The sequence below is a fragment of the Polypterus senegalus genome, chromosome 2 (assembly GCF_016835505.1).
Source record: "Polypterus senegalus isolate Bchr_013 chromosome 2, ASM1683550v1, whole genome shotgun sequence".
Taxonomy (NCBI): domain Eukaryota; kingdom Metazoa; phylum Chordata; class Cladistia; order Polypteriformes; family Polypteridae; genus Polypterus; species Polypterus senegalus.
This window is the reverse complement of record NC_053155.1, coordinates 280513721-280533745: the sequence shown is the minus strand read 5'-3', so window position 1 is coordinate 280533745 and position 20025 is coordinate 280513721. Positions and strand designations below refer to the sequence as shown.

The 20025-nt window shown below is 37.4% G+C and overlaps 1 protein-coding gene across 3 annotated transcripts in view; it reads left to right on the top strand.

Annotated features, from left to right (window-relative positions):
- LOC120523931 (cGMP-dependent 3',5'-cyclic phosphodiesterase) overlaps positions 1-20025 on the top strand; it is a 798989-nt gene that overhangs the window by 661899 nt on the left and 117065 nt on the right. For all 3 annotated transcript variants that reach the window (XM_039745642.1, XM_039745643.1, XM_039745645.1), the window contains 2 exons: positions 7367-7526; positions 10863-10915. In XM_039745642.1, coding sequence (XP_039601576.1) covers positions 7367-7526; positions 10863-10915 — 213 coding nt within the window. The remainder of the gene's footprint in view (positions 1-7366; positions 7527-10862; positions 10916-20025) is intronic.

Sequence of the window (20025 nt, the reverse complement as noted above, 5' to 3'; positions counted from 1 at the left end):
CTCAATTAAGAGTAAAAAAGTATTTGGTGAAAAGACTACTCAAGTACTAAGTAACTGTTTGATCATAATAAATTATTTATTTTTTTAGAACTGTTGTAATAAGACAGACAAAAATATAAAACAATGTGCAAATTCTGCTATTTCCAAATAATATAATAAAGCATGAGTAAAAATAAATGACATCTTTACAAAATAAAGATGCACAAATAACACAGAGTTCCAAATCTCAGTTTTTCACAACAAAGCTTTTGAAGCCAATACCTACAGTAGGTAAGACGTATGTTTGAAAAGTGCAAACTACTTACAGTGACGAGATATCCTGTACACTGACAGTATAATACTGCATATTCACTTGCCCTCCAAATAGCACAGCTGATAGAAAATAACATTAGAACAAGGCAGCTTGTGCACGTATAAGAAGTCTCACTTGACCTTGACTGTCTGTGTCTGTGCATGTTTGGTGCTTGTTCTTTACTCAGTGAAGTGATGGTTAAGCTTCAGCAGGAGTTGGCTCTCATTTTACATGTATTCTTTCTTTCCCTGTCCGCTGTCAGTGAGGAGTTTGTGCCGCTGTGCCACCACAGTTTGTGTGTGGTCATGAGACTGATTTGTGAAACGGAGCCATGTGATTATTGTTGCTATGTCTGATTGGTGAAACTGAGTCTTGTGATTATTGTTGCTATGTCTGATTGGTGAAACAGTCATGCAGTAGATCCACTGGTGCTTTCTCTCTGGGAAAGTATAGCGTATCTAATGGAAAAAAGTAAAGATTCGAGTGTTGCCTAATGTAGCAGAGTAAGAGTAGCATTTCTTCTTCACAAATGTAAAAAGTATGGTGCAGTAAAACTACTCTTAGAAGTACAATTTTTTTAAAAAAGTTACTCAAGTAAATGTAACTCGTTACTACCCACCTCTGATCATAAGGGAAAGAAACCATCAAAACTCTGAATTGTTAGAGACAAGCCCCACAAATAACCTTTATAAATTGAAGATTTATTTAAAAAATATAAAGGAAAATACAGCAAAATGCTTAAAGGAAGAAAATATGATTCACCTAAAAAGCAATCCAAGGCATGCAAGTTCAAAATAACTGTCCAGGGGCAGAATACAAGAAAGTGATGTAAGAAATATCACAAAAACAGTAATTATAGAGGAATAAAAATATTCACAAAACTCCAACATATTCCCAGTGCTCCACTGCTGAGTCCTGCCTCTAACTATGAACAGAAAGCCATAAGTAGTACTCCACTGCAGGGATATCAGGGTGGCCCTGCCTCCTGGGGTTCCACCCACAAAGCACATGGAATGGCAACACATTTAAAATTATATTATACCATTAACAAATATCAGAAATATCATTAAATACTGTAAGAAAATTCATAATTCAAAAGTAACACTGGCTGTAAAATAATAAACACACACAAAATCTAATTTTTTATCCCAGTCTTGGATGTTAATGGACTTATCACTTCGGTTTACAGCCTAACACCCCCTACCACTGCATTCTCATTACCAGGAGTAAAATTGGTTTATGAAGCAGCATGTGATGTGACTTCTGGGGCATCTCCTGACAACAGGACCATCAAAATGGTGCTACCCGTAACCAAAACAATAATGAGGTCATGGTAATGCATAAATGAATTAATACAAACTATACTTATTTCCAAAACAGTAAATGAAAACAATTAACCAAAGTTGAACTGCAGCTATAAATTGCAAACAACACAAAAACATACAAAGAAAACTAAAAGACAAAATTTACAGTCAAATAGAATATTTGTGATTTGGAAGGAGAACTTGTGTATATGATAAAAAAAAAATCCCTCCTTGAGCGGGCTGGTCAATCAAAATCCCTGGAGCTGTGAAGCAGCTGTGCTTCCGTTTCGTTATTCTGTTATAATTTTCTGTGGTGAAAAAATTATAAGTGAACTATAGTTGCTGGTAAGCTGGCAGAAAATGCTCTTGTAATAAAATTAGGGTTTTACTGTCATACCAGATGACTTGTGACATCTTTGGGCACCTCGAGATCAACATTAGAATTATTCTTGGTCATGACCAGGTTCAAAATGCAGGGAAAAAACATCATCTGGCTCACCTGTATCTGGGCCTAGAATGAGATGACCCATGGCTCTTACTGCCACCCCTGCACTTGCTGATAATTTATCCAGATGGAAAGTTATGTGGCAAGTCCAAGTAGAGCTTCCATAAGGTCAGAGGGTCAGCCAGAAAGCAAGGAAAGCAAAGGAAAGTGATTTAACCTTATAACTGAATGTTGTATTGAGTGAGAGAAACTAAGAGCATGTAGCGGAGCTAATCCTGACAGTACTGTATATGTTGTTAAGTAACACCCAGCATTCTCGGGGTGTGTTGCCTCGATTAGTGCCTACACAAACATTATACTTTTTTTAAGCCCTCTTTTATGTTTGTTTCTTACTTTATTGCTTCCCTCCTCTCATCTCATACATACCCCTTGGGTACTTCTGTTTAGATTCCTCTGGCCTTCTGATGTCTATAAAAATCAGTCCTCTTCAAATTACAACCTCCAGTTACAAATTCCTCACTGAGAAAAAGCAAAAGAAAATCAATAAATAAAATCTGAAAAAATCTGTTGTAGCCCCAGAGCCTAACACCCCCTACCACTGCATTCACATTACTGGCAGTAAAATCTTGGAAACAGAAGCAGATGAAAACATCACTCTTTAATTACCGGATGTTATACACACAACAATTGATTGATTTGAATCCATCGCTCTCATTATATTTGTAGAGGCAGCATATTCTCCACGTGCTTGTGTGGAGTTTTCTCCAGGTAGCCCAAAAGATGAGCATGTTAGGCTAACTAGCAACCCAAACTTGGCCTGGCATGAGTGAATCTGTTGATGTTGCTTGTGATTTACTGACACCTTGTCTACAGCTGGTCCCTGCATTGTGGCCGATGCTGCTGGGATAGACCCCCTTGACCCCAAAATGGAACGAGCAGAATAAGAGATAAATTCAAGGGACTAAGACATACGGTACTAAAATGGCACCATTCATCATGTGTTCATCTGTCACTGGACTGAAGTTGATCCTGTTTGTGTTTAGTAAAGAAACCATGACATGCAGTACGTTACTCTCTTTAAGGGAGAGACTGATTCAGTCAGAGAGATGAATCAGAGGATGTATGGCAGATAGCTGGGAGCCTGTATAGTGTGTGTATAAGAAGGGGTGTTTGCAGGTTGGTTACACTAAGACATTTACAGCAAACCAGATACAGAGAATAAGTCAAGTCTTTAATGATTCTTGCCAAGATGTCAGCTATACTTTGCTGCAAGCACCTGCCAAATCAAAAAAAAAAAAAAACAGCAGTTGATATGCAGTAGTGCTAAAAGAGCTGCAAGATGACATTGGTATGGCATACTCCCTCCAGGGGGACCCTGAGGCATACTTTACAACATGTTTGATCATAGGCTTGTAGCCAGTAAGCCCAGCAGAATGCTGGATTCAAATAACAAAATATAATACTAATTCAAGCCATGCTTTGTGCCAAAAATAATACATCCCTGTCAAAAACTATGCAAACATAGACTGACTCCATTGGCATTGTCACTAGCCGAAGGTTCTGCAGCTGACTCAGTTTACCCAACCATTGCTTGAGCTGGACTTTGATGCACCAGCATTATGGTCGACTGATGCCAGTGAGAGAACTGTAGCCGAGATTAAGAGCAGAACAGTAAATGTGAATACCTGTATAACATTCTGGTGTCAGTCCCATAGCGATTTATACTTGATGATGATGGAGAATGGAGTTAGAATGAGGTCTAGGCTTAGAATATGGTCAGCTGGATCTTTAAGAGGCTGGTGTCAAGAAGGACATCTGGCCATAAAAACGTATGTTCCAATACTCCTGAAATTTGTGGGGCAGCCGGCCAACTTTGCTGATAAAGGATGGTGGCCAAGGGAAAATAAAGTCTAACCCTACTGGGCAAGAGGCAGGCGCTCAAGGGTATACACATGCAGTAAGTTTCAAGTAATGGCCTGCTTATACTTTGTTTGTTCACATAGCTACGTAAATTTCGTCAGCAATCATGTCATGTGGACTTGTGTATCTGTGATGGTGTGCCTCCAGATTCCTGTGCATACACAAACCTTTGCACGTTGACTAGACAACAAAAACGTGGCACGTTTGAAGAGAAGCAGAGCTCAGTGCTGCACAGACACACAATTGTACTCTAAATTAAAAAGGGTGCGAATTTTGTGTCTGTGACCGCATCTGCAGTTGTCTGCGTCACTTCAGTTTTGAAGTACAAACTCACCTTAAAGCTCCTGCAAAAGCAACTGCTTGATCGGCAGTAGGAGAAGCATAATAATAATATGGTGGAATGAGGAAGAAATGAATAAGGGGCATTAAAGAGGAGCATCTGGGGAAATTCATTTTCTGTGTATGAATTTTGATTTTGAAACGTCACGGTTTATCAAGAGATATTTTGGTTTGGCTTATTCCTTTATACTGCTGTGTTTGAAGAAGCTTCTTTTTTGTTTTAATGTCTTGTTATGAGAATAATGCAACAACATTTGTTTTAAGTGATATGATGAACTGTTGCCCGATCGAGCCGGATGGTTATTAGGTGTGGGTCTTCGTAGCCGTACATGTGACTCTTTATAAGCCAGCATCACAGACATGTGATGTCGATAAACATTTTGAAAATACAAAGACTTAACAGTAAAACACTCTTACTATCCTCCTCTTGACTTTAACTTTGAATTATGGAATTCTGGAATTGCAGCACCATTTTGTTTTGGCTTTTGGTGTTTACAGTATGTTTTCTGAGTACAATTTAGGAGTGTCCATTTCCCGATCCTTTTCTTTTGTTTCTTACTGCTTTGCTGCAGCATTGCATACTATAACAGTTTATCCAACTTTGTCTCAGAAAGCCCTATTGACCGTGATAATAATAAATTTAAATAAGTAATTTTTTACAATGTTACAGTGACTGACAATATTTCAAAAAAGAAGGTGCAATCCTCATAGAAATAGGAAAAGATAGCATAGGGCCTGTATGCATCCAGCATCTCACAATTACTCCTAAAAGTCACACTAGGATAAGAATCTGTCCCATCTCACAGTAGGACATGAAAAATACTTAGGCAGCATCGCAATCCCAGTCCCAATTAGGAGTAGGAGGCCATTTCTGAGAAGGAGTGACGTCGTGACTTTGCGTCACCCTGAGCAGCAAACTGGAAGTCACAGTGACATTTTGTAGTTTCCTGATACTAATGCTAAGGCTTCACCAAAAGAAGAAGAACAATAAGAAGAATACAAATATTTAAAGTAGTAGGATAAAAATAATGATAACCATAATTTTAATTAACAATAATAAATAATTACAAAAGTGATAATAATAAGAAAAAGAATGCATAAAATATCACAGGGTAAGATATTGTGCTAAGCTGCATGTAAATGCTGCCAGTTTTCTACAATATCAAAAACATTATTGTAAGAAGCTCCAAGATGGAAGAACCAAGACACACACACACAAACACACACTGCATGAATGAAAAGCCTGAAATCGGACATGTACTGTATATTTAACAATAAATATGCCCCAGGGATTGTCCCAGACTTGCACCCTATGCTTGCTAGAATAGGCTCCAGCTTCCCCATGACTGTGCTCAGAATAAAGCAGGCTTAAGAAAGGGTCAATGGATGGATGGGTGGATGATCCACAGCTGTACTTTCAGATGAATCACCTTTCTGTTGTTATGGCCACTGAAAGCGCGTCATAATGTAAAAGTTACTGAAACTAGTCACAGCTATTCTTGTGCTGTTTCTGATGTTGTGTTCCCCGCTTCAGTGTCCTGATCATCTTCCACTATGCCATGCTGCATCACTCTCGGTGACCACCCCTTATCTTCTGCAAAGCTCTATTTATCTAATGCCCTGACTTATAAAATGAACATGAATGCTCCAGGGGTTCATGGAATGCAGAGCTTACGTGCCTGTGTGACATTTTGCTGTCAATCCTCCATCCTGCATTGCTCATCTTCAGGGTAATATGCTGGCTACTGCAATACAATTTGCACCCATGGCCACCTGTGTGTTGATACTGTGATATCGCTTGCCATTGCCATATGCATGCTCACCCAAATAATGAGCTTTATATCCTGCAGATTTGCATAAATGCAACTTTCTTAAACATTATCTAGGCAAGTAATGTGGAGTAGTGGTTAACTTTGGACTTCAAACCTTGATGTTCTCGGTTCAAATGAGTAAGCTTGAGTAAGTCGCTTCATCTGCCTGTGTTCCAATTGGAAAAACAAAACAAATGTAACCAATTGTATCTCAAATGTTTTAGGGCATCGTGAATAAAGGTCACAACCAAACAAAATGCAATTACCTCATGTGGAGTGTTGGGGAAATGTATAAATCTGCGTATTGCCTCACGTGCTGTAAAAACATCTCAAATTTGGTTCAAAATTTGAGAAATGGTTTTTATATAAACAAATCATTACTATTGCAAAGCTGCATTTTACACGTAAATATATCAACACTTTCATTTTGTGCCTTCTCCAGATAGATGGAGCAATCACATAATGTACAAAGTTTGTTACAAATATTATTCCATCTCTGTTATATCAATGTTTTTATGACATTATTGTTGTTCAGTGTTTCCAAAACATTATGTCTTTCCTGGAATGTACATGCTGATCTCTGCATGAACACCATCTTCTGACAGCTACTAGTGAGTTAGGACAGCTCACAAGCTCTCCTAAATCTCTGTGAAGTTGGGAGGGAGTAGTTTCCGAAATTACGAAAATTGATAAAACGCTTTTACTGCTATTTGTAACAGTAGGGCCACATTTGCCTCATTCTGAGATTTTTGAGCCAGTTAGGACTGTTTCCCTGGGACTCTTGATAATGGCTGATTGATGAATGGCTACTTGCAGCTCCGTTACTCACTCCTAAGGGACTAAAGGGTAGGACAGGTAGCTATAATGGAATGTGATGCTAGATTATGATGAATGGACTCAAAGGCCTCAGCACTTGAACAACGAGTGAGGTATTGATGGTGTTTTATAGACTCATGTTCTCTCGTACATTTGCACATCAGTTCAGAGGTGATCTATATATACATCTATCTATTTTATTATTGGTTTAATAACTTAATGATTGATGTGTGTATGAGTGGGCCCTGTGATGGACTAGCGCCCTGTGCAAGTGTGTTTTCTTCTCCCCAAGTCCCTTAATTATATTCAGCAGATCTCGGAATGTTACATTATAAAATAACCTAAAACATGTAAATCATACAAATTTAGACAAAACCTGAGATTGTTCTCAAATTATGCTTACATATTTATCCATATATATATTTTTTTCTTTTACTAGGTCACAGTTGCTTGTAAAAGAGTTATTAATTTGCAGAAGAAGGCAAAATGGCCTCAGGCTAACACATTACAGAGTCCTTCTCCAAGCTCACCGGCCAAATCAGAGTCAGCAAAAAGTGGGAAATATGATGAACTGGATCACAACATACTGCAGCTGTGTGGTATGAAAATATATTTGTCATTTTTATCATTCTTTGTAATTGTACATTTTTGAAATATTGAACTTTACATTAGATTAAATATGACAAAGCTAATATGTTTATTCTGTAGCTTTTTATGCACGTGAATTAACAGTTTCTTTCATGATTATGATACACATTTAAGTAAACATTTTAATCAGAACTTGAATGATTCATCTGAATAGTTAAATGTGAATATTTAGTTGGTTGTTAAAAAAAAGAAATTGCAAGAAAATCTGAAGTGAAACTTTATCTTCAATAAAAAATGGAAAAGTTGTAAGGTTCGAAAATGATTTTATTACAGTAGTGTGATTTATGCCACAGTCTTCAATTCTTTTGTTTCTGGTCTGATTGCGAATGCCATTGCAAGATATTTACAGTATTGTAATGCTGGATTAGGGCCTTATGATACCTTAGTGGACATAGTTAATAACCCCATTACCAGTGATACAAGCCCATCACCACCAACAGGGACATTATGCCCCAATTAATAAAGTATCTATCTATCTATCTATCTATCTATCTATCTATCTATCTATCTATCTATCTATCTATCTATCTATCCATAATGGACAGAACCTGTACACAGTTACACCAAGGGCTTAGATGTGGATGAAAGAAAATAAGGGACAGTGGGAGATACTGCAAGGCTTCATTAGTTAATTAGTAGCATGGAGTCCTGTTAGGTTATATGCAGCTTCCTAGTACCAGTGTTTAATGGAGATATGACCAAAGGGTGGTCTGGCTGTTTAAGAGAGAGTGTTGAGGTTGAAAATTAGATTGATACATGTGTCAGCAGTGGGGATTTCTAGGCGAGTAGCCCTAAGGGTTTCTTTAAACCGTTTACTAACTACTGAAGTGAAATGCTGTTGATCTTGGAGTCAGTGCCATAGATGTGACTGGTGACAGACTGAGAAAGTTGAGGAAACAGAAGAGTGCACAGGAGGACATCTATATGAAGTTCCATTTTGACCACACTGATGAGTAGGGTTGGTCCAGTGTGGCTGTAGGTTTGTTGATTTTAAATGCACCCATATTATGGTTTGTGGTTTTAGCATTTGATTATTCTCTGTTTCTGGTCATTATCATAACTAACTGTGACGAGCTTTTGCCCATTTTATGTTTCCTTTCAGTATACTGATGTGACATTTGCTGTTGCTGCCATGTTGATCAAGCAAAGTTTAGAAATCTTGGTATCAACCGTTACAGACACAGAATCAGCTAATTGTAATTATCCCACATTTATCAGTGCTGGCATATCTTTAGTTAGCTTGATTTCTCCAAATTTTGTTTTGGTTACTAGGCTGATGCCTCTTTTAATTTATATTTAATTAGATATGTGTATGGAATGTTTTAACTGTTTTATATTGTATGTGTGCACTTCCCTATCCTTATCTTCAGGGGATAACAGTTTATAATAAATTAAACTAAATTGAACTGAATGCAGGAGGAATAACTATATATTGAATCACAGTATTTTAGTTTATAGAATACATATTTGGTAAAGGAAGAGTAAATTTGAATTTATTAATTTATTTAGAGAAACCTATGAAAAGGGTCCTTATAAACAAATTACATTCAAGTTAAATGAGAGTAAGTCTCTTCCATTGTTTAGTATGACATCATTCAACCTATCAGTAGGTTTCGCTCTCTGTTTGGCCCAGAGAAGTTCTCCCAATGCTTAACACCAGCGTGACAAATGTACACAGTAGCCATGCACCGTCAGTCCCCACATCAGTGTGAACCTCTGTTCATCCATCCATCTTTAGATCTATTTTCCTAGCCTCCTTAACTGCTTCAGGGAATTGTGGGGACTGGATGTCAGGTTCTAACATTAAAGGTTTTACCCAAAGTACAGTCTGGAAAAACTGTGAACTTAGCCTTCTAAGCTAAAGGAATTTTATTGAACCCTAGGATGCTTGAGTCACTCTTACATACAGCTGTTTTGATAAGAGATGGTAAACAGTAGGCTACAAGGGCAGAATAATGACTAGTCAGAAGATGAAACATGAGTTAAAAATGAGTATAGTCAAAAACAAAAAACTAAGTCCTATCAGATGTAAGAATCAAAGTCAAAACACAGTTGTAAGTTCATTGCCAAGAACCTATAATCTGAAACACACCAAATCACAATTAACACCAAAACTTGGGTGATGAACGTAATGTGTTGCCATCTTATAAACTACCATCTCAAAGAGGTCACTCACCACGAATCCTGATGTTGCTCATCTAGCAACCTACAGTCACAACTGGGCACAAGATATCAGTCTCTGTAACAAAAACGAAATATCAATTCAAAACAAGAAATTTTGAATTTTTCTCATGCCTTAAAACTATTTCATGACAAAAACAATAAAATAATCAGAATATTCGTGTTCTATGGTGTGGAAAATTGCCTTGACAACTAATGACAAAATTTATGAAGCCGGGATCAAATTTAATAAAGTCTGAAATTCAAAGCAAGAGCAGGATCATTATTACTCATAAATGCACCAATCAAAACGGCACTCTATAAAGAGGTCAAAAACAATCAGTCTGCCTAATTACAGCATATTCAACTGTTGATTACAATTATGGTTGAATGTTACTATTGAAGAGTTTCTTTCTTAGTTACACAAAGAACTGAAACAGTTTCACTCAACATGTTAGTTATTGTTCATCCTGGAAGTTTCGTTTGTCCCCTGAAGTCAACATATTTGTTAATATGCAGCGTCAGTGAGTCATTTTGAAGTAATATGTGTTCTTAATTTCTGTCTTGAAAATTTGCATGTATTATATTTTTTTGATTTTAATAATTATTGTTTTATAATTTGTACAAAACTGTGCAGCTTCTCTCCATGCATTTGCAGGTTCTCCCTGTGTCTGTGTGGTTTCTTCTCCACTTACTCGGGTTTTTCATTCCATGCAGGTTAGATTATTTGGTGACCCTAGAATGGCTCTGTGTCAGTAAATGTGTGTGCATGCTTGTTTGTGCCCGCCAATGGCCCAGTGACCCATCCAGAAGTGCTTCCTTCCTGCCGTGATTCTAATGATGCCCTCGGATCTCTGAACTGAAATAAGTATATTTAAAAATAGACAGAGGGATGATGTTTTTATTTAAATTATTTTTCACATCAGATTTCTTACATTTTTTCATGGTTCTTCCTCAAATGTATGTACTCTTTCTATTCATTTATTTTTGCTTTTATTTTAATTATTGGTTTGAGTCTGTCTGCTCTGTGTCCTAGATTGGCTTCTCATTTCGAAAAAGAACATCCGAACTCAGCAACCCTGTATTACTGTTAGATTATCGCTAATGGCTCTTCTTTCTACTTTCAGGAGAACTGTACGACCTTGATGCAGCCTCACTTCAGCTGAAAGTGATTAAATATGTAAGTATTAGCATCATTCTCCTAATAGTAGGAATTAATTGTCTCGTTCAGCAGTCTTCATTTTACAGCAAATATTATTTAGAGCAAATGGAATAGCTTTAAATAAATTCAGAGACAAAAACAACTTGTAGATCCAGTTTAAAAAAAGAAAAACAAACCACTAAGTAAATTGCACTGAATGATAATTGTCAATCTTTTTAAAACATGGAATATAATTATTCAGTTTCTAATTTCCTTTAAATAAAACCCATTCTGCGCATTAAGATCGTGGTTGATCAGGCCGTTTAAAATGTATTTGACAAGTCTGATATATCAGTGAATTTCTCTTGTTGAAATGTGCTGCCTTGGCAGATTGAGAGATCTTGACAAATCAAGCAAAGGGCAGTTGCGCAGTTGTATCAACTTCCAAGTCACACACACATGCAGAGAGTGTGAGAACAAGAGGGAAAGAACACATGTATCCCCTACTAGAAGAAATGTCAACATAAAAAATTAAAGTTTAGGATATATGTATGAAAAAACTTGAAATTATTTACCCACTAACCTGTGTCGCAAAATGCACAATGAGACATGATAAGGTTCATTATATGGTATATTATATCCTGGCTGCAAAGAGGTAAGTTGATCAGAATTCGTTACTCATGCAAGTCCAAAACAGAACTGAATTGCTGCCTTAAAATGGCGGCTTTTAAATACAAGCAGAGGAAGTGATGTCATCAGCAGCACCGGAACTGGAAGTGATGTTATCGGTGGCGCCATAACTGGGCAGGATTTCTCAAAAATGGTCTGTAAGGGATTGAGAGAGACAATTAGTGCACCTCACCACCCCCTGGTCAGGCATGGAATTACTATTATTCAGGCCCTTTAATTGTCTCCTAATCGCACGTGCGTGACACCTGCTAACTTGAGTGTTTTACTCACCTATCAACCCAGTGAGACTTCATATATCTAGAAGGGAGAATTTCACATACTGTTGGGAGACGTACTGTGTAACAAGGAGTCAGGTTTAAGCAGTGCACTGTATTTCATAAGTGATTTGTAAAGAACCTTTTGATGGCGCTGTCTGTGAAAGACACTATATAAAATATCAATATACAGTAATCCCTCCTCGATCGCGGGGGTTGCGTTCCAGACCCCCCCGAGATAGGTGAAAATCCGCGAAGTAGAAACAATATGTTTGTATGGTTATTTTTATATATTTTAAGCCCTTATAAACTCTCCCACCCTGTTAACATTATTAGAGCCCTCTAGACATGAAATAACACCCTTTAGTCAAACGTTTAAACTGTGCTTCATTACAAGACAGAGATGGCAGTTCTTTCTCACAATTAAAAGAAAGCAAATATATCTTCTCTTCAAAGGAGTGCGCGCATCAGGAGCAGAGAATGTCAGAGAGCGCTCGCAAAGAAAAGCAAACAATCAAAAAATCAATACGCGCGATACGGCATTTTGTAGAGGAGCGTCCGTGTCCTCTGTGCAAACAGCCCCTCTGCTCACACCCCCTCCATCAGGCAGAGAGAGTGAGAAAGATAGAGAGAAGCAAACAAGCACCGTGCGGGAAACATATCTTATAGCATTGAAGGGTTTTAGTTAATATGTAATACATGCTCTGATTGGGTAGCTTCTAAGCCAACCGCCAATAGCATCCCTTGTATGAAATCAACTGGGCAATCAAACTGAGGAAGCATGTAACCTAAATTAAAAGACCCATTGTCCGCAGAAATCCGCGAACCAGCGGAAAATCCGTGATATATATTTAGATGTGCTTACATTTAAAATCCGCGATAGAGTAAAGCCGCGAAAGTCGAAGCGCGATATAGCGAGGGATTACTGTATAAAATATAGATTGACTGCCTGTGTATTACATTCACATTCAGAGGACTTCTTGTTTCTTGTGGTAAAAAATAACCTCCATAAACTCAAGAGCCCAATCATAACTCTAACACAGCAATGGAAATGTTAGTCAGTGGCACTTTTCTGTTGTGTTCCCTCATCATTTGAAAATAGGCCGCCACTTTCCGTGATTCCAATTTTATTTCATAAAGTGTACCACACAGAGGCATTTTACATATCAGTGAAGAGTAGAATTCAAAGTAACAAGGCAAAGTGCAGTACATGATTGTGTAATGCTTGATTAATTACAAGGTAGAAGGTTTTGTTGTATCATTTTCTAGCCTGCTTAATCCAGACTACATATGGGGTTTGGGTTGGGGTGCTAAGGCCTATCCCAGCTAGCACAGGGCACAAGGCAGGAATAACCAGTCCATCGTAGGGACAACACACACCCACACCACAAACAAACATTTTGGCCAATTTAGCATCACCAATTCACCTAACATGTATGTCTTTGGACAACTGGAGGAACTAGAGATAACCCACACAGAAACCGGGAGAGCATACAAACTCCATGCAGGGAAGACCCAGGACATGAAGCTGAGTTTCCTTACTGTGAGGCAGCAGCGCTAGCAATGCACCACCTGTGCTGTCCCAAGGAAGGTGTGAGGTCAAATTCCTTGTGAAATGCAATGTGCAATAACATTCTTGCTTGCATGAGTCCGACTGAGTAGTGGCAGAAGTACAATACCAATAGCATACAACCAATACAAACATGCAAAATGAATATAACGCCATACATTTAATAAAAAATCCTTTAGAATCAGTAAGTATGTATAGTACAAGAAATGTTCTGAAGAATATATACAAGTAAACCGAGGCTGATGGGATGGGACTTGTTTGAATGGATCAATACACCTACAGAAGTATCAATAAAATAATAAAGTTATATGCATAGGTAATTAAAATGCAAGTGAGAAGAGGGGATTATTTTAGAAATTATTTAATTATGATCATTGATGAACTTTAAGGCCCTGTCACATTATACGACTTTTCCAGCATTTTTCAGTGGCACACTTTACATTATCTTAGTGAGTCTGAGGTTGTCGCATTCTGCTCACTCTCTTGACTGCGAGACATGTAGTTGGATATATCTTGCAAATTACTTTAATCAGTCGACAACTCACCCCCGACAAAATCAAACAAGTTTGAGTTTGTCTTAAGTTATAGGAATGATCTCTGCGCACATGAAAGAATTGACAACCAATGAGTGCTCACCCTGAAGCATATTGTATATAATGCAGCTACAAAGAATAAGGGATACAGGTGTTTTGGATATTGCAAACAGAAAACAGAAAAGAAACTCACCCGTCTGATGTCTTGTGTTTTGTGGACCACAACAGAATGGAAAAAAAAAAAGAAATAAAGGCCCAAGATTGTAGCTCAACTTGCCATGCCTGGAAAGCATTCTGTCAGGCAGCACATCATTGAAGAAGGGGTGGGCTCGAGATGCTGTGAAAATAGGAAATTGTGCTGGAAATTCATTACAGAGTCATCTAATTTGTCATTCCCTGTGATTTGTAGTTGTGTAATTTGACATCTTCAAGCAACAAGGTCTAGCAACTGTAGTAATATGGTTTGACATCTTCTCCAACTAGAAGTTATGTAAAGTGACAGTGGCTTTAGGAACAAATCTATGGAGAGAGAAAAGTGCAATAGTAGCTTTGGATATTGTGAAGTCTGACATCAAACCGTATAAGGTGACTGTCTGTTTAGTATGAGACAAACAGTTACGTTTAGGGTGTACAAATTAACAGCTTTTAAATCAGTAACAGCAGGAGAGTTCTTGAAATAGTAATAATAATATGATGTTGTATAAATGGAACCATTTCAAGGGTGATGTGTTTACTATGTTTGGTCCATGTCAGATATCTAGCAGCACCTTGAATTTGCTGTAATCTGTATGATGCTTCAAATTGAAAAATACTTAAAAAGTCAATTAAACTAATCCACTTGAGAGGTAATGAATACTTGACAGAATGTAATTCTGAATCAGCGGAGAAGGAAGAGAATCATCAAATCTTAGTAATGTTCTGTAAGGAGTAGAAAAAGTATTCCAGAAATGTGCTGTTCAAGGCCTGTGTATGACTTTGAGGACAGCAACAATAGATGACAGGGAATGTTTGCACAACCTGAAGTTTACTGAGGAGGAACTGAGATTGAGATTCTGAAAGAAATGCTTTTGTTTGCTTTTGTTCAGTTGTGGGATGTTAACAGGCTCTGATGTCCGTGAAGCAAATAATGAGCTTCTCTACATAGAAAATACTTCCAAAAGTTATCCAAATATAGACATGCTATTCTCTGCTTATGCATGGAGTATGCCATCCTGCTGGCACACAAAGTGGCCTGGTTGCGTGTTTTGACAAATGACCTCTTTGGAAGGCCCAATTTGTTTTAGTTTAGTCAAATTCTATAACTTTATACTGGACAGGAATGCAAGAAGAGAAATATTTGAATCAAAACTGAGGGCAGCACCTTTGAAAACTGATGGGCTGTAGCCATTGATATGTGCTAGATTTTGTTTAGGATTTCATATTCTGTATAACAGCTTAGTGTTGGTGTCAGTTCCCCCCCACTCTGCTTAGAGTGTTTAGCTCCTAGCAGCCACCATCTGTTATGTTCTTGTGTTAAATTTTTACCCTCTTTCCAGACCATGCCCACAGTTTGGAGGTCTTGTTTGAATGCACGGATGATCTCTTCATCTCTTCAGTCCATTACTATCCCGGTTAGACATTTTTGTGGTAGTCAAAGAATATGTATCTCTCTGCTATGGTGTCATTCAGTTCTGGGTTCTTGCCAGACTATTCCTTGGAAGATGATCTCTAATATCTTTCGGGCACATCCCTAGTGAAGGATATCCTATTTTATCAGTCATTATCCTTCTTTCAGTTAGAAGAGTTTGCTATCAGTGCAACTATGAGCATAAACAACTGAAATTTTTTTGTATTTGATGGATTTACCTGACCATGTTAAATATCAGTCATTGAAAGAAAGATGCAGCTTTGGCACTTAAAGAGGTTACATCAGCTTCTGTATTTTCTTTTCTAGAAATTGTACTGCTAAGGTATGCAAAATGATTATTGTTTTGTAAGAGTTTGTTTTTATACATGACTAGCTGTCCCCCGTGACTCTGCCTGCATAGTAGTGAAACATGACAAACTTTAAAAATCAATAAACAAACAGGTATTGCTAAGCTAAGCAGAGGCAAGGTACACCCCAAAATGTGGCGACAGGTATACCAATTCGAACGGAGGCTGGCGCATGAGTGAGGAGGGCCCTGCCCGGCTCCCTACTCCTGATGTCACGCTTCCACCTCCCCTCGGCCCACAGCCTCTGTTTTGGATTTGCAAGAATAAATCACTCCTTCAAGCAAACTGTGAGACTTAGCACAATGAGAGATGTCGCAAAATCATCCGGAATGTTCAAGCAAATTATAGAAAAAAACCCGGTCTAAATCCGTTAAGTAGTTCTCTTGTGAAAAGCGGACAGACAGACAGGCAGACAGGCAGATGACTGTTTGTAAAAATGTTCCCATGATTCTGATTTTAGGTTTTTATACTTAAGCAAAGATCAGCCTTTGCAGCATGAGTTCTTAGCTTTTGAATTATTGTTGGCTTAGTCCACCTGTCATATCCAAAGCAATGTCATCTGTGAAATTCAGAAATGTGAGACACTTCCCAGACACTATGTATATCAACGTTTTTGTACTTTATGCTCTTCTTTAGTACTCTGTGTAAGAGTAGAGGGGACAGGTTAGAAGCTGGCCATACCTGGTGATGCTAAAGAAGTCTGAGAGCCGTAATCCTGTTTTGTTACATCAGGCAGAACTATAATAGTTCTTTTATTTTAAGATGCCAAATACTGGTGTTTTTTTTCCAAAGTAAGGGCGGGAGGACTCTGTCAGATGGTTTATTGTAGTCTGCAAAGTGGATAATCATTTATCTCTGTAAACTTAGGCATTGTTCCACAACATTTCACAACATAATTGTTTTCTCAGTACATGATCAACAATCACAGAAGCATGACTGTTCCTCTCTGAGGCACATAGCAATATGTTTTTTTCTGTGCCAGAGCACCATGTTTTTCATTGGGTTACATATTTTCCAGTTGTTTCGTTCTCTTAGGTTGCCCTTTTTTGGTAGCTTAACTTAGATGACCTTTTGGTTATTCTTCTGGAACAGATTCTTTACTCCAGAATATGTTAAACAACTTCTTCACCCACTTCACCATAATATAATTGTAATGTAATAAGTCATTCTACTGCTATGTGGTCTATCCTAGAGCTGGCATTCTTGAGATATTTTAGCAGGCTTTACACCTCAGCTTCTCACATCTGCTCAAGAATTTGCTGTAATCTGTATGATGCTTCAAATTGCAAAACAATTAAAAAATGAATTAAACTAATTCACTCGAGAAGTAATGAATACTTGACAGAGCCTATTTCTGCATCAGCAGAGTAGGAGAAGAATCATCAGATCTTAGCAATGTTCTGTAAGGAGCAGAAAAAGTACTCCGGAAATGTGCTGTTCAAAGCCTGTGCATGGCTTTGAGAAAAGCAACAATAGATGACAGGGAAACTTTGCACAACCTGACGTTTACTGAGGAGGAACTGAGATTGAGATTCTGAAAGAAGTGCTTTTGTTTGCTCTTGTTCACTTGTGGGATGTTAACAGGCTCTGATGTCCTTTAAGCAAATAATGAGCTTAAATAATGAGTTATCCAAATATAGACATGCTATTCTCTGCTTACTCATGGAGTATGCCATCCTGCTGGCACACAAAGTGGACTGGTTAGCTGTTTTGACAAATGACCTCTTTGCAAGGCTCAAGACAAGTCTCAAAGAACCAGATGTACTGTATAATACATACATCTGGAGAAAACTATGATTGAATGTTAATGAAAAGTGAGTGCAAACAATTGGACAGATCATTGACTGTGATATTTCCAGACTAACCCAACACTCGAAGAAGGTGTAAAACAAAGTAGGAGCAGTGATTTCAAACACCAAAGAGCAATGGTCTGACTGACAGCAAGACTGTGGTTACAAAACAGACACCATTTATGGTTGAAACGTCTCCCAACAAGACCTCTGTTCAACATAAATGTGTGTAGAGAACACACTATATGTGATAAAAATAAGCATAACTTATTACAAGGGAAAAACCTTCTGTAAAATAAATCATACATGATGCATTGTGAATGATGCATTGCTGCCAGTGCTGTATGTGGTCTCTGTTGTTCCCAATTATGAGTCAATGTGAGGTTGAAAGAAGTGGCAGTGATGTTTAGAAATGGATGAACTGTAAAATTTGCATTGGACCAAAATGGTATGTTATCTCGACCTGTCAGAAGGAAAATGAAAACGAATGACATGCAGATTTCTATTTTCAGTTGACCTGAAACAGTAAATATGTTACTAACACTGACAGCATTAGCAGCAGAGCCATGCACAAGGCCGCATAGCATCCAGCTTTTGATGTCACGTCTTTATGAATAACTGAAGGAAGTTAACATTTGTATCCAATTGAAATTACTAATCATGCCATATCAGAGTAAAACAATTTTATGTCACTGTAAAGTCTTTTGTTTAGAGTCTTTTATTTCTCTCTGTCTTTCCATAGTAATTTTACGTATTTGTCTAATGCATCAGGAGAAACTGAACACTTCAACTTGAACATTTAATGTGCATGTATTGGAAGAAATTAGAAGTGGGTGTTTAGGAAGAAATGCTGTGGGTATAACCTTTTCAGCAGAGGATTTTACTTACTACATTTTTAGTGAGCTGTCCCTAGATGTGTAGTCTTAGAAAATCACACATGACCCTGCAAGACTGGCTCAAGACTGACCTCTAACTGTTCAGGGGTAACGTCTTTGTCATAGTCATAGGTAGTACCCAGTTCAAGCTGATTTGGTACTGCCTGGAATTGTTCAATCCAACATGCTTCTTTTTTCTTTATTCTTTATATTTTGTGGGTTCATTTAGGCTGCTCTGTGTACTTCTTAGTTCATATGTCATTGGGACCAGCTCTGCTTGTATATACATTAAGAAGCGGAATGTACAACAGTGTTAAGTCAGGTTATTATAGAGAAGTACGTTTTATCTCATCAAATTAAATGCTGTTTTAAAAGCTTCATTGTAGACATGTCACACTGCTGATTTTTGTTGATTCAAGAATTGTCTGTTTAGGTTCATCTAGTTCAGTCAAATAAATCTTTACAATAAACTTTTAGAGATTCTTGATTTTTGTTCTTTAATAAATTCCATATTTTATTTTAAAGTTGAAAAAATGCCACAGTACTTTTACCTGCATTCAGTATTATTTTATGTAGTTACAGTTTTGCAGAAAATAAATGGAATTTAAATAAATTGTAATCATATTAAATTATCCTAAATGGAGCCATATGTTTTTCAAAGATGTGAGATTACCTTCCTACTTTATCAGAACTAACTCGTTTTTATTGCCTGAACCTCACTTAATTATTGCGTTGAGATGAAAACTTCAGTTACCCTCAATTAAATTTAATTTCACATCGTGATTAAGCAATTGTTGAAACCATTGAAAAAAAGTAATTTTGTAACTAATTGAAAACAGATTTTATCACACATTATATACGTAACCAGAATGTAATTTGCTCTTGATTACTGGCATTAAAATATAAGTAATAGTTTACTTACAAGTTAGTAAAAACGCAATCTGGATGCTTTCACCTTTAAGATCCTTTAAGATCATGTTACATAACATTCTCAAACCATTTTAATTCAGTTCAGGATTACTGGGCTCGGGCTTACTGTGGTTATTATATCAGTTCACTTTAGTCTCGGCGCCACACTGCCTGTAGGAATAAACACAGTCCTACAATAAAGCATTAACCATAGATAGATAAGGCACAACCCCATTCATTGCTATTGCTATCTTTGTCCTTGGTGACATGTTTTGCTTTATTACAATTAAAACAATAGATATTCACTAAATCAAAACAGAATGACAATGAATACAATAGATATACACTAAATAGAAACTGAAAATATATCACTGACAGACACCAGAAGGACCTTGACAAACTGTTATTTCCAGTTTCCGACACAGCTACAAAAGTGAACTTGTAAAGAAGAGTAGTACATGGCAAAAGAACTGTAGAAAGTAACAGCACAGGTCTGTGAGTGTTGTTGCTGTCCCTCTGCCTACTTATGTTTTACTTGTATTTTACATTTTCCT